This window comes from Simochromis diagramma, unplaced genomic scaffold (assembly GCF_900408965.1).
Source record: "Simochromis diagramma unplaced genomic scaffold, fSimDia1.1 OVJJ01000413.1, whole genome shotgun sequence".
Lineage (NCBI taxonomy): Eukaryota > Metazoa > Chordata > Actinopteri > Cichliformes > Cichlidae > Simochromis > Simochromis diagramma.
The window spans coordinates 1,437,864-1,453,385 of record NW_024386948.1 but is presented as its reverse complement, the minus strand read 5'-3'; the positions used below and the strand labels follow the sequence as shown (position 1 = coordinate 1,453,385).

At 41.4% G+C, this 15,522-nt stretch overlaps 1 protein-coding gene across 1 annotated transcript in view; it reads left to right on the top strand.

The window, feature by feature from the left end:
* The window catches only part of LOC120737509 (peripheral plasma membrane protein CASK-like), a 48,074-nt gene extending 35,899 nt beyond the window's left edge, over nt 1-12,175 (top strand). Inside the window, 15 exon segments of the mRNA XM_040038265.1 lie at nt 1,168-1,356; nt 1,810-1,888; nt 2,144-2,229; nt 2,534-2,602; nt 2,684-2,752; nt 2,875-2,910; nt 3,278-3,316; nt 3,726-3,922; nt 5,142-5,257; nt 6,766-6,846; nt 8,385-8,437; nt 8,439-8,466; nt 8,635-8,837; nt 9,073-9,156; nt 10,309-12,175. Coding sequence (XP_039894199.1) covers nt 1,168-1,356; nt 1,810-1,888; nt 2,144-2,229; nt 2,534-2,602; nt 2,684-2,752; nt 2,875-2,910; nt 3,278-3,316; nt 3,726-3,922; nt 5,142-5,257; nt 6,766-6,846; nt 8,385-8,437; nt 8,439-8,466; nt 8,635-8,837; nt 9,073-9,156; nt 10,309-10,485 — 1,506 coding nt within the window. The 3' untranslated portion in view covers nt 10,486-12,175.
* Nucleotides 12,176-15,522: the final 3,347 nt, after the last annotated feature.

Here is a 15,522-nt window from a genome sequence, read left to right as displayed (position 1 = left end):
TAATAGCCACGTATCTATAGGGCCCACACACACTGGGGTCCTTTAAAGAAAAAGGAGAATTGCTGCCTTGTTGTTGTGCTTCTGCACATCAGTCTCAGTTTGTCTGTCTAGATCAGGGACGTCAAACTCATTTTATATCGTGGGCCAGATGCCTAAGCAGGCAGACCAGTGAAACCCGTCAGTGTAAGGAACTTTAATTACACATTTAATCCCAGAGATGTCTTAATATGAGAAAAAGAAGTGCGATTTTTATCTCAGATTTTCAACATGGTAAAGAAATGCTGTAGTTAATGGAAGAAATCTGTCAGCATGAAGCTTAAATGGAAACAAACGTGTTTAAAAACAGGAACTTTTACATCATTTCATTTGAATTTTCATTGGCCCTTTACTCTGGTTTAGCATTAATGGCTTTATCTTTATGAGTGAAGGTAAAGCTGTTAAACTCATGAAAATACAGTTAAAAGTCCAAAATGTACGCCTTCCTTCACTTTTTCCATTGCTGTCCAGCGGGGCCGAATTAGAGTCTCTGCTGGGCCAATTCTGGCTACTGGGCCTCATGTTTGACACCTGTGGTCTGGATGAATCTAATATATGAAAGATTTGTGAAGTAATTTAATAGGTGGGTACCAGAGAGTCAGCTTCTCCACCTCTTAGTTAAGGTGATGTTTTTAAAGGGCACGCTGATGCAGTGAAGTTAATCTTTGACCTATGAGACAGATTTGTAAAATGTCATGATTTGCAAATGTTATATTTTTAGGTTAGCTTTTTGTTGAGGTCACAATGACCTTTTTTTTTTTTTAACCACCTTACTGTAATTAGTTCATCCTTGAGTTCAGTATTTGTCACATGTAGAAATTCCCTTAAAGGTTTTGATGTCATAAAGAAATGAGCAACATGTATTTATAAAGTGCCCGTCACAGACAGGAGTACCAAAGTGTTTCACAGAAAATACCTGAAAATGAAACTTTCACAGAGCGAGGCGAGCAGACAGCTCAAAAACATGCTGCTGAAAATAAAGCTTCTCTTTATTTTCACTCTCGGTTAACCCCCTTGCAGGGTGAAAGAGAAAATATACAAATAAACAAGGCAGACCAATACACACCACCATCCAAAACAGGAAAGAGCTGTCATCGTCTGCAAGTCTTAACACTGAGTGTTTGTGTCCAGGCTCTGCTGCAGACCCACGATGTGGTGGCACACGAGGTGTACAGCGACGAGGCGTTGAGGGTGACTCCCCCGCCTACTTCACCGTACCTGAACGGAGACTCCCCAGACAGCACCAACGGAGACATGGACTTGGAAAATGTCACCAGGGTTCGGCTGGTTCAGTTTCAGAAGAACACAGATGAGCCCATGGTGTGTGCAGGAAGCTCACATTTCAGAAACCTACAGTTAAAACCTTTTTTATGTCAACAACAGTGGAACTAAATTAGCTACAGCTACTGCGATTATGTGGTTCAACATTATTTCTAATAGAAGAGTATAATGGTGGGTGTGGCACAGAGGCTAATAAAAACGCGGTCATCTGGACATTAGCAGCGTCTTTGTCCTGTCTTCTTCCCCTCACCCCCAACTGGCCGCGGCAGATAGCCGCCCTGGAGGTTCCTTGCTGTTAAAAGGGAGTTTTTCCTTTCCACTGTCGCCAAAGCACTTCCTCATATAATTGTTGGTTTTCTTTGTAGTATCGTAAGGTCTTTACCTTACAATATAAAGTGCTTTGAGTCAGCTGTTCTTGCGATTTGGTGCTATGTAAATAAACTTGAATTGAAAAAACTGAATAGTTATGCGCTGACCCTGTGTCTGTTCCAGGGCATTACTCTGAAAATGAACGACCTCAACCACTGCATTGTGGCCCGCATCATGCATGGTGGGATGATCCATCGACAAGGTAAATCATGTCATATGAGATGACATTTAAAATGTCCTCATTCATCTAGTAAGTGTTGTGAGTAACAAAGTGTGATAGTTCTTATGTTGTACTCTCACATTGGAGTGACTTCTGGTAATGTGACACGACACAACGCGACTCTACGTTGGCTGGGCTCTCGGGGTGTTCCTAGTCTCTGCTTTGTGAAATACTGATGTCTCAACACCCACGAGCCTCGTTTGTAACCTTTATTAATTCATTCTTTCTGCACTTCAGGGACTCTGCATGTAGGAGATGAGATCCGGGAGATTAATGGCATCAGCGTTGCTAATCAGACGGTAGAACAGCTCCAGAAGATGCTGGTAGGTCACACCAGCTCTGAGCAGGCAGTTTTTCAGCTGATATCACTGCATTTCTTTGAATTTATTCAGCACGTTAAAGATGTAATGTTAGTGATGTATTGTACCAAAAGATGGCATCAAGTAGCATCATTATTAGTGCCTTTACCTGAATATTAATAACATTTAAAACTGTTTGTTTACTTCTAATGTCCAAAAAACTACTAGGGGACACTAGAAATAGGGAGTGAATAAAAGCAACAGTGGTGCCTCTGTGATTGAACTATTGTAATGGTTCAAGATTTTAAAAAAATGTTCGTCTCCACAGAGAGAGATGAGGGGAAGCATCACCTTCAAGATTGTGCCCAGTTACCGATCCCAGTCAATGTCTTGCGAGGTACAAAACTATCAGTGCACACATTTTGTTTCACGTGCATTGTGGGGAATTAAATCCTTAGGTTTCTATATCCCGTTGCAGAAAGAGTCTCCGGATTTATCTCGACAGTCACCTGCAAATGGTCATGCTAGTGTGACCAGCTCCATCCTGGTACGTTCAGCGTAACGGTGACCAAAAGTGAAAGCTCATAGCAACAAATCGTCTTGATAATGGATCTGGATTAAGATCATTCTCTTAAAATACTAAAAGTCTCTTTGTGTGTTGCCAAATAGGACCTGCCATCGACTATTCAGCCTAAAGGCCGTCAGGTAAGATTTCCTAACTGTTTACACCACACGTGCACTCCCCCGATGCAACGGTGTGCTTACACAGCATGTATGTACCTACATCACTCGTGTTTCCCCCCTTCGCATTCCACCTGTTCTGATTACACCAAGTCTTTGTCTTCACTGTAGGGCCTCCATCAGAGAGAGAGAGCACATACTATAGAACAAAAGTTGTCATTTATATCCTCTGCATGATAAAGTCCATCATCACACACACACATGTATATAAAATGCAGCACAAACTTTGTATTTTTGTATGGGTTCCTCATAACCTTTTTCTTGACTCCCCCCGACATTTTCTACTGCATGATATACTGTATGTGTGTGTGTGATGCTCTCAACCCCATAGATCTGCAGACCTGCTATCAAGGACAAATTGTCCATCAAGGTAAGATGGAGCTTGGTGGACCCTCCGTAGAAGTAGATCCCGACTCCTCTCAGCCCTCCCCTCCCTGCCCCGCAAAGTTTGGTTCCTCATCGTAATGGTGCTTAGATCCCATGTTTGCTGTCAAAGCTTAGGCTTCATAATAGTTCATCAGTAGAGAGAATATGGATGTATGTGCACAAGCCAACGAATCCAGCCGCAGGCAGAGACGCAGCAAAGCTCTTTGTTCGATCACGTTAGTCCCGCTGTTCATCAGTCTGAGTGTTTGTGCTTTTTCCTGCTCTGGCTTTTGTACTGCTGTCTTATTTCTGACTACTTACCAGTGTAGCAGCCGGTCTCTTCATAAGGGCAGCTTGCCTTGTCGTCCTCTCCTCACCTAATGTAGGCTTTTCTCACTGTTCTGCACCTACAGATTTATGTACGCGCTCAATTTGAGTACGACCCGGCAAAAGACGACCTCATCCCATGCAAGGAAGCCGGCATCCGCTTCCGCGTAGGTGACATCATTCAGATAATCTCCAAGGATGACCACAACTGGTGGCAAGGAAAGCTGGAGAACACCAAGAATGGCACAGCCGGACTCATCCCCTCACCTGAACTGCAGGAATGGTGAGTGCAGCAAACATTCAACGCCAGTTTGAAGCTAAAACTGTAGCAAGTCTTAGCTGTTGTGGAGTTTTCTGATGAAGTTAGTGGAGGGCTGCTAAATAGTAAAAATATCCAGACTATCCTGAGTGATCACAGATGCACCTCTAATAACATGACAGCTGGTGATTGTGTAGAAGAAACATGGTTCTGAAGGATGACCTCACAGATGTGCTTACAGTACAAATGTACTTAGACTACTGTCCTTGCTGTACTCATGCTGTGTAGTACAACTATGGAAAACTAGGCACTCTGTCTTTGTAATGTTCTTGTTATTTAAAGACAAACTCGGGAACAGAAATCCTGTTATCTGGGGACAGAGAGCTTAGTTTACTACTCCCCTGCAGCAGCACATGAGCCAGTTCTGCACCTGCTGGATTCAGCCTGGCCTCTGCGCTCCTGTGTGGATGCAGAATGCCACAGTGAGCTGGCCACACAGAAGGAAAACAGGCAGGAAGAGACGGGCTGGCCGGTTAGCAGCGATTAGCCTTTGAAAATAAGGAGTGTGTTTGTGTGAATGCCAGACTGCATTGACGAGAACATTAAAATGTAAATCTGACAGCCTTTATATGTTAAATGTGCGCTGTGAGTGGTATTAACATTGTACTAACAATAAGAATGATTGGTCCTCCTTCCACTGACCTACATTTTACAACCTGGGCCTGAGTATATTTCAGTGTCTTGCTTCCTGTTGTGTTTGCTGTGGTTAGTGATGGCATTACATGCCCGAGTTCATCTGAACTACACTTGTCAAGTAGCCAGGGCACGGTAGGCAGTCACCACTCAAGTTCACAAATATGCACGCTGTCGATCACAAAGATCAAAATACAAGTTTGTAGTTTAAAATAAAAATGCATATCAGTGACTGAGGCTTTTTATTTTAAAACACACCTTATTATGTTGGCTGTGAAGTCTTTGTGAAGCCAGGCACCCCTGCCAGGATTCAAGCCTGGAACTAACCAGTATCCTAGAGGGGGATGGAGGTAGCTCCACAACATTAGTCCCTCCACCATAATGCTGGTGCTTGTGTCAGTGTGCATAAATAAATGTAAAGCAGGGTAAAAGCTCTTTTGAATGATTCCCCTCTGCATTATTGTAAAATGCTAAATTCCTTCTACACTCACATGCTGACATTTACCTTTGGTCACATGTGGCCATTCAACAGTGCATGTGTTGCTTTCAGGCGTGTGGCATGTATAGCAATGGAGAAGACCAAACAGGAACAGCAGGCCAGCTGTACCTGGTTTGGCAAGAAGAAGAAACAGTACAAAGACAAATACCTGGCCAAGCACAACGCAGGTAAGCCAACAAGTCACACTAACACTCACTCACTGTAAGCAAGTAACTTGACCGCTCACTAATGCAGAACTGTAATATGACCCTAAGTAGGGGTTGCAGTGGTGATGGTGACAGGAACTAGTCCCAGATATTGTCAAGTCCTGTCAGGCAGCCTGGCAGTGAAGCCTTTTCACTAAAACAAGAATATTTTTTGAGATCTTTGATTCATAAGCAAAGGTTTAATAGCTCTCAAGTATTGCTGCACTCAAGTACCTGTTCTTATTCCTTCATTTATATAACTAAGCTACATTGAATAGTCTGAACTGTTTTCCTATATCTCCTTGATAATGTGCAGTAGATGAATAAATGTGCAGTCACAATCTTAATATCTTGTTTGGGCAATAAAAAGGAAGGGCTGTGACGCATGTCCTTTCAACTGAAGTGATGAAGACTATTGCTAACCTTGTAACGGCACTGTTGCCCCTGTTGTAGTGACTGTAGATGATCCTGTATGTGTAACTGTTGCATGTCTGTTGCCTTTTCCCTCTGACAGACCTCTTCTGCTGCCGTCTCAATTTGACCTCATTTTCAGTGACTAACAGCTCTGTTAACAAGTTTTGTTATGGTGGTTTTTGTTTGATTTGTCTTCTTTTATGGTGTCTTTTTATTAACCCTTCCGCTCCCACCCTTTGTCCATATTTCATGCTGTCTCTTACCCAATGACATGGCTGCATGTAAGTAACTCCAGAGAGCTGGCATCCAGCTTCTACGTATTTCTTCCTTCTCTCTGCTTTCATGCCTCGTCCTCTTCCTGATGTCTCCTTGACTTTTGAATGACAGCGGCTTTGTCAGACTTGTTATGAGCTGCTCTGGTTTGTAATTCAGATTAAAGAGATGTTAGTCAGCTTGATTCAGTTTTTCTGTTTTACCAAGGTTAGTGCAAATAAGTAGGTTTTAATGCTTTCTCGAGGCATTCGACCTTCATCGGGTGTGCCTGTTTGAATGAGCAGTTGGTGTACATTATGGCGGCATTTGAATAATTCAAACCCGCCTGACTGAGAATCCCAGGTTTGATTTATGCCACAGGGACAAAACATTGGAATGAATGTTAATCTCATTAGCATCAGCATTGCATGTGTTCCCTTAGACACCTTATTAGGCACACCCATCTGACAGCACAGTGATCTGAAAAGAGCCCTGTGATACATTCTGCTTCATGAAGGCTGGAGTTTTACAAAAGGTGTTGCTTCATATAAAGTTAGGAGCAACAACATACCCTTGTACAGTGGCAACATGAGGTTTGATGAAGCAGGATTTATTGGAGGGCTGCTGTGTTTTGCAGCGGTCTAAGTCATGCCTACCAGAGAGAACAAGGCATTCATTTGTTAAGCACACGCTTCAGAATTCATCTATGGAGTTCATTTTATACGCTAAGACATGTTTAAGTAGTTCATACTGTCCATTATAATTAGCATGTAACGCATGCCCTCTTCATACTTACAGCTAATCCTGTTTATTCTCTGATGCAGTGTTTGATCAACTAGATCTGGTGACATATGAGGAGGTGGTTAAACTGCCGTCATTTAAGAGAAAAACGCTGGTTTTACTTGGTAAGTAAACACAGAAAAGCAAATGACTACAACTACAAACCGTGCAGCCTGCACGACTGGCCCGTTCAGTACCTCTTCTGCTTTTCAAGATACTTTTGTAGTTGCACATCAGGTTGTGCCGTAAGGCTTTCCGAGGGGTTTGTGGTTACAGCGTGCTTACGGTGTAGATTTAACAGAGTATAAATCCACTGTAAGTTGGTGTCCCAGGTGGAGGAGTTTAAGTATAGCTAACTTGTTCACAAGTGAGGCAAGAAAGGGGCTAGAGGCTGACGGTGGGATTAGTGCAGTGTCTGCAGTTATGCAGATGCTGCACTGGTCTGTTGCGGTGAAGAGAGCTCAAATTACAGCTACATCTCCATCCTAACCTTTGACCAAAGGCTGCAGGTTAGGTCATTTTGGAGGGACTAAGAGTAGAACTACTGCTGCTGCCTGAGAGGAGCCAGTTAGGTGTTTGGGTTTCTGATTGGGAGTAGACCGGGGGCAAGAGGCGCTGCCCTCAAAACCAGATAAATGGCAGAAGATAGTGTTTTTGGGCACTGAAGCACATCCATCTTTCACTTGGGGACTGAACATCAAACCATCTAATGATTAGAAAACCTGCAGTGCCTTCCTTACACTTTCCTGAAGTCTGCACGTGTACTTAAATATCATTCGGGTGTGACAAAAAAAAAGTACTTTTGTTGCTCTGATTTATGTTTTCAACTTGTGTGTGCTTAGTTAACCATCATAGTTAAAAAGGCAAAGCTAATGCTTGAATATCAAAAAGGATCATCTAAGTAACATCTCCAGTGCATTTAAAACAGGAAACAAATACACATCACAGCATTTGAATACACATTTATATCCTTTAAATGTTAACTAGAGACAAACTCTGAGCAGAGACGTCATTTATCAGCAAGTGTTATATTTGTGGGCAGGTGAGATGCTGCCACCTTAGTGTAATAACTCTACACTGCAAAGTAAACCTGTCGGTCTGGCTTGTTTATTTCCATTCCAAACAACCAAAATTAGCCTTTCTTGTTTTGTACTTAAGATTTACCAACAACTATTCAGAAAAAAGCCCAGTGATTCAGACAGCCTGTGAAGAGCACATACAGAAAGTATTATTCTGAATCAGCCATTATCAGCTGCAATTACAGGATCTTGTAATTATTAGAAAACTCTCATAATTACAAGAGAGTAATGGAGTGGGAGCACTGATGATGCTCATTGATCACATTAAACCAGGTGCTACCTTGCTGGGCTGCATGATTAATAATCAGTTTTGATTTTCTAAAATTACAAGGGAGTGCAAATGAAAGCACCAGCTATAAAGATCAATTCGGAAACATATACATTAGTTTTTTTCTGCAAATACTGGACACCAGACAACAGCTGTGGAGGACGTGAGAATAAACGCTTCATCATAGCGTAGATTGGCAAGGAGGACTCCTGTCAGCACGCTGCAACTTACTAAACTTAGACTTAAAGCTAACTGATTGATCTGTGTGGAGTTACTGCACTAATGCGTTTAATTTCTTCTTTCTACTTTGATCCAGGTGCACACGGAGTCGGTCGGAGGCACATCAAGAACACGCTGATCACCAAACATCCCTGACCGCTTTGCCTACCCTATTCCTCGTAAGAGCAAGATCTAAATACTTCCACAACAAGCTCTTGTTACGATTGGACAGCAAACTAATGACTCAAACATTTAAATTTCAAAGTGGATTCTCCTGTTTGACCCGTTACAACACCACAATGTCATCATCGGGAGTGTAACTTCTATATTCATCTCCTCTGTCTCAGACACAACTCGGCCTCCCAAGAAAGACGAGGAGAACGGAAAGAACTACTACTTTGTTTCTCACGAGCAGATGATGCAGGACATCAGCAACAACGACTACCTGGAGTATGGCAGCCACGAGGATGCCATGTATGGAACCCGGCTGGAGACTATCAGGCAGATCCATGCCCAGGGCATGATCTCCATCCTAGACGTCGAGCCACAGGCGAGTCATCTCGGCTCGGACATTTTCTTGCTACAACCAGAAGCCCCCCAAAATTAGCCATCTCCTCTAGAAGCCAAGTATAAGTTCAAGTGAAAATACCCTTATGTTGGAACTTGCAGTAATTTACTTATTCACATAGTAGGTCTGGGCAGTATAAAAAAACCTCTCCACTGATAGAACAGTCTCATGTGCCACTTTGTGAACTACACAGTTTAAGATTTTCTTTCCTCATCAGGCGCTAAAGATCCTCAGGACAGCTGAGTTTGCTCCATACGTCGTCTTCATCGCGGCTCCCACCATCACCCCCGGCATGACTGAGGTACGGTCTTCTCTGTTATACTTGCTCTTCCCATCTTGGGCAGTTACGTTTCGCTGCACGCACTAACCGAGTTCATACTAATGGCACAGTTACGCTGGCTTTCTAGTCTGAATTACGATGGTGTGTTGTTGAAGGAAAACAGATGAGAGCATCATTACATATGTAAATCAAGAGGGTGCTGCTTTAGCGTAATTGCTGTTAGGGGTCAAAGGACCACACACTGATTTCAAACTGGACAGCCCAGCCTAAAAGAGCATCCTAATTTCCATTTCTGTCGCCCTGTGCGTTCCTCTCACTGCACGTGCTCAGTTTGCTTTAAGCATGTTTGTGTTTCCTTTGGCATGCCTATTTTCACGTGCACTCAAGGTCCCAAAGTGGTGCAGGAAACTGCCTGTAAGTACAAATTAAATGGTGCGAGTTCACTTGTTGTTTGGAGACTGTAGAAAAGCATCTGTGCCCCTCTGTGTTTGTTTAAATAGCAGCAGTCTAGCTTCGTTCACTACTCTACCTTTTGATTCCTTCTAATTCCTCTAATCCCTCCAATAATCCCTTTGTTTGTGTGCCTTTTCATTTGTGGTGCAACTTCATGCCTTGTTGTTTCATCAGGCTTCCACCTCTCTTCCATTTTCCCTTCCTCGTATTCAGAACTGTTACTGGGGTAAATAGTTATATAGTTATAGTGAACAGGGCAAGGGCCTGAGCCCTAACACTGAGCTGAACTCCATTTCAAATGAGGCTACATCTTTATTCTTATAGACTTCTCCCATAGATATTAACTCCATCATTTCCTAATATATAAGACTTATTTAAAAGACAACTACTTAGTTCAATTTAACCCCTAGAAATACTGCAGTTATTTAAGAGCCATCTTTTAATTAGATGATTGGGTTGTATATTCAGACTCAGTTCTTCCTTTTTCCAGTTCAAACTATTACAAAAGCCACATCCTGGGACTCTTATCTTACCTGCTTTGTGTAATATTAACACATCATTAAATAATTGAAGCAGAAAATGTGGGTGCAACATTATCTAACCTTGACGGTCAGTTTAAGAACACGTGCAGAGTTCAGCGTTTTCGAAGCACATCACCTCTGTGCTTCAGCCAAAGCCAGGCACTGATGTCACTCTCTCTCCCCCCCCTCACTCCACCAGGACGAATCTCTTCAGCGGCTACAGAAGGAGTCAGAGATGCTGCAGCAAACCTACGCTCACTACTTTGACCAGACGATCATCAACAACGAGATCGACGACACCATCCGCCTACTGGAGGAGGCCGTGGACCTGGTGTCCACCACTCCTCAGTGGGTTCCCGTCTCCTGGGTCTACTGACATACACTCAACGGCAACTCGCTCATCGCCCTCGACGATCCATCTCCGATTCAACGTGGAATCTAAACTCTGAATCACATCTCTCATCAGAATCTCATTTCTGTAGATAAACTGTTATTGAAGAAGAGAGAAACGAAGAAACTAATGACTGATGTCTCATTACAGAGACTTCTTCATCCTCCTCCTCGCCCCTTTTCTCAACAGCCTGAAAAGGCATATTGTTGTGTAAATATATACATATATATATATATAAATGACTAAAAAACTAAGTGAATATGGTTCTGTCCTAATATAGTTGAATGGTGGGGAGTGGTGGGGCAGTGTAGTAGATATTTTGTACTTTTTCTTTTGTAATTGATGATGGATGGTAATATTGGAAAGACAATAGCAAGCATGACCATAAAGCAGTCTTATGGGGTTGCCTGTGTGCGTGTTGACCTTTTAATGCACTCCTTGTGGTACTCCGTTCTCCCCTCTAATCTCCTCGGCTCCTGTGCCAAGCAGGCCGAACTCTGAAGCATATTAGAAGCTGCTATAGTGGCGACAACCGACTCCCTCAGCTCCACGTCCAAGTTAGAGTGACACGAAAAGCACAGGAAACTTGGCATTTTCTTTCTCCCTCAGCTCTTATTTATTTCACCGGCCCTCTGTGCCTTTCAGTTTGTTGAACGAGCACACTTGCACCCCTCTATGTCGTCTCTCCCCGTGTTGCTGTAGCCTGACGTCCTATGCTTCCTTCCCCAGCCTTCGATGGTCTTTGTTTACATCTCAGTTTGCACAAAATGGACAATGAAGAAAACGCGTGCTGCATTCTGTCATCTCGGTTTTCACGACGTCTCGCCTACTCTTCTCTGGCTGTCTTTACTCTGCTCCTTTGTACACAAAATGCGAATCGGTGGACCTGGAAGTTCGTTTTTGAGACATTACCAGCTATGAAAAAAATAAAGAAATAAAAGCACTGACATTCACCACTAAACACGGCTCCTGAAGTGGAAGCAAAAACAACAACGGTAAAAAAAATAAAAGGAAAAACTGCCTTATCAGAGCCTTGGGGAAGAAGTGGCTAACACCTATGCACACCCCTGCTTTCTGCCAGGCAGACCGGCGCCACGACAACCATTTCTTCTCTCCTAACACTCAGTGAGCCATGCTTGTTGAAATGTTTGTGTGGAAGGACAGGGCTTCACGTAGGTGGGATCGGTCCAATCGTAGAGCCACCATTTTTGGAACTGTTAACTGTTGTCTTCAAAAATATTTAAAAAATAAATAAAGGAGAATTCTTGTTTTTCTGGGGGAAGAGAAGATTAAAATTTTGTGTGTAAATGTTTCAATGGTGCGTACGTCATGAGTGAATTACCAAGAGCCAGTGTATATTAACCCTTAAAAGAAGCTCAGTATGTGACATAACCTCATGCTTTACCACAAGTGGCACAACACACACATGTATGGCACATCAGTTGAAGGCTCGAGGAGTGGAAAACAATAATAATATAATAGTAATAATAAAAAAAGTCAATTTCAAGCTGTGGTTTGGCTGCCGTTGTGCCACTTTGAGTAAAGTGTCTTCATTTCAAGTCCTGTGTAAATTACCTCTGCAAATGAGAAAAGCAGCTCTTCTGTATGAAATGTTGTTCTTTTTTGTTATTTCATTTTTAAAAAAATATATTTCCTTTTACGTGTTTAAAGTAAACCGCAGCGTCTGGCGTCTTATTTCAGATGTGAAAGTGAGCGTGGGTGCAGGTTGCTGTGTGGGTGTACTTAGATTCAGGTTTTTGTTTTTTTTAATCAAAATTTTTAACTTATTTTTTTTTAAAGGAGAGCAAAACAAATAATTAGAGGATAAATATATAATAGACCAAAGTGCTTTTAAAAAATTACTCAAATTAATATCCAATAAAAAATATTCAAAATAAAATGTAGGCTCAAATTTGCTTTTTCTGTATTTACATTTGTTGTACAATATAAATAACTATTAATATGCTTTCTTCTTACATTTTATTATTTTCAGGTCATATTTCATATATTCTTTATCTCATCAAATTTTAAAACATTTATTCACTACTTCTTTATGCAAATGAGTGGGTTTGCATTTGAAGTGCCATAAAATAAAGTTTGTTAATAAGCTTTCAGATTGGAAGTGTTAGACTGAAATTCATGAGCAACAAAATTCAACAATTCCAAGCTGTAAATGTGAAATTATCAAATATATGAAAATCCAAAAGAAATAAAATCTAACTTAAACTAATCCTGCTCACACATATGAAATAGTAAATCATTAAATAGTATAATTTACAGCTCGACTGAGGCTGAGATGAGCCGACGCTCCGTTACATTTCTTCGGTTGGGTGACATTCAAGGGACAAAAATAAATACGGTGAAAGGGAAAGAAAATAAAAATTTAACTTAAAAATAATAAATCAATATGACAGAACTTACAGAATCGTCAGTGTACATTCATGTGAGATATTCACATGTTGACACTTATCTACTGTTACAGCAGCAGCATAAAGACTCAAAGTGAAAATAGCATCATTACACTTTAAAGAACCACACTCCCACACTGAAGGCCGTAAAACAAAGTAGTGCAAAATTTTTAATTAAATAAAAAAATTAAGTTAGTAAAAAATAAAACTAAGAATTCTAGTGAACTGTAGTGAAAATGGGATCAATAAATAACATGCACACTAAATCTAAGAAATGCAGCAAGTTACATTATAATTTTTTTATGCATTCAGTGACATATTAATATATTCAGGCTTTAAAAGACACAAATCTACACTTTATAATATTTTCCTTGTGGGCATAACATTAACCAAAGAGTTATTAAAAATGAATCTTTCCACGTCTGTATTGATTAACAGCTCAGTTTTCAAGGGGAGAAAAACGCCTGGTCAATAACAGTAGACCGCACGGCCTCAGAGGTGACAGGTGTAACAGATACTGAACATGCGAGGTCATTAAAACCTCATTTCATCCGATTCAGCTGCTTCAGCAGATCAGATAAAAATATTCTCTGCTCTAGTTTCAAATCATGTCTGATCTAGAAATGTCATGTTGTGGTTAGCTTAAGCATATTGTGGCTTACAGTGTTACCATTGTGTTTGTTATATGAACAAATGACATGTTCTAATCTATCAGTGCTACTGAGAAACAACCTCTCAAAGTACTGTGCGCTCAACTTCTTTGAACAGCTGCTCCATCAGAATATTTCAGTTTCACACACACGCAGCGATAAAAAAAAAAAAATTCCTGAGTTCACATCGAGTTCAGGATAATGAATATCAAAGCAGCGACGGAGCTTTGGTCATGAAGGACATGCTGAGTGTCTACCTGCAGGCTACAGCCTCAATCCACCGCGAGATGGAAGATTGTGCATAAATATGAACTGTGCAGCAAGGGAGGCTTCAACAGTGTGGTTAAAACAGGACAGGAAGCAAAAGCTCATGTCAAAGCACTGCAACGCCACAAGCTGCAGAAAAATAAACCAATCATAGCCTCAGTTCGCCCCAAAATTGCAAGTAAACATTAAAGAAATTTCAGCTCCATCTTTGTTCAACTTTGAACCACAGAAATAGTCTTTCTCTAAGCCTTAGGTTTATCCAGCCAGTTTAAAAAGAAGTTAAAATACTGACCATTTCTTTGCAGATTTCTGAAAAGCCCAAAGTTACAAGTCAAAGAGCGACAAGAGTGACACTGTGCCTGTCTGTCTGCCTTCAGTCTAAGGCTGACCTTTATCAGTACTGTGAGACACTGAGCTGATGATGAATTTCTCCCCCCCTAAGTCACAGACACACAGATGGAAGAACTTGTGCTAAATGGACTGGGGGAATTTGCCTCCTCTGCTCTTTCTCCTCCACAGAGAACGTTTACTGCAATGGCATTTTTTGCTTGCTTACGAAATAGCTGATTTGAGCCGACATCGCAGGAAATCCTGTGCTATGATGAGGTTAGCAGCCGCCACCTGGCACTAGTTTAGATTTAAGATATTTTCAGGCACTTTTACAAAGCAGAAGCAGGTATCACAGGCTTTAATCACACCTCCATTTCTCGGCACGACGTAGATGAGCTGCAGATAAAACCCATCAAATCATTTTCATTTTGCTCAAAAACATGTTTTTTGGGGTTTTTTTGCTGTTGTTGCCATTATTATTACTACAGTTACTAACATTATTATGAATATCAGGGTGCTCCAACTGCTCTAATAAATCAAGTATTTCAAATTCTTATAATTAGAGGATATCAAAAGACTTTTCAAAATGTCTAATTTTTTTAAATCACCTTGTACAGTTTCTCGGCTGATAGCATCAGAGCAACACAATGCAATGATTTGCTTCTGAATATAAGAAACTCCAGAGCGTCTGTTTACAGCACCTCGAATTCTGGCTAGTAACACAATAACTGAACAGACCGACCAGTTCTGGTGTTTCACAAAGAGGCGCAGCATTAATGTTGTAGAGGGTCTTCTCACACGAAGACAAAAGTGAAACAAAGGGAGAACTGCGTGCTCTCTGACTCAAGGCTTGTCGACATTGGAACTTGTTAAAGTGCGATGCTGAAAAGTTGTGTAAGGCCCTGATGATGAATGAAATTCTTCACAAACAACCCTGAGAAACAGAAAAAGGATCATTAGAAACAAGTTTGATGAAAGGCGTCAGCGACCTTCAGAATTCTGCATAATATTCATCCCACTTAACATCCCTCAATGACCTTTGTATAATCAACACTGTGTTCTTGGTTTGAATTCAGACGTATGTTTGCTGCTACACTTTGTTACTATAGAAACAGATTCTCGCACAAGGAGAAATGTCTGGCCTTGTCAGGTAATTACACACTGAGGGCAGCTTTCCTTTTATGCCTCCATCAGCCTGCTGCTTCAAACCCTCACAGCTGAGGAAATGGAATCAAACTCTAATGGCTGCACGCCTCCGCCCAAAAACACCTGATCAGATTAGACTCAGCTTCGGAAAATGGCAGCATCCTTCACGCAGTGATGGACAGACAATTTAGCCGCACGACTTCCATCAAAACAAACTCCAA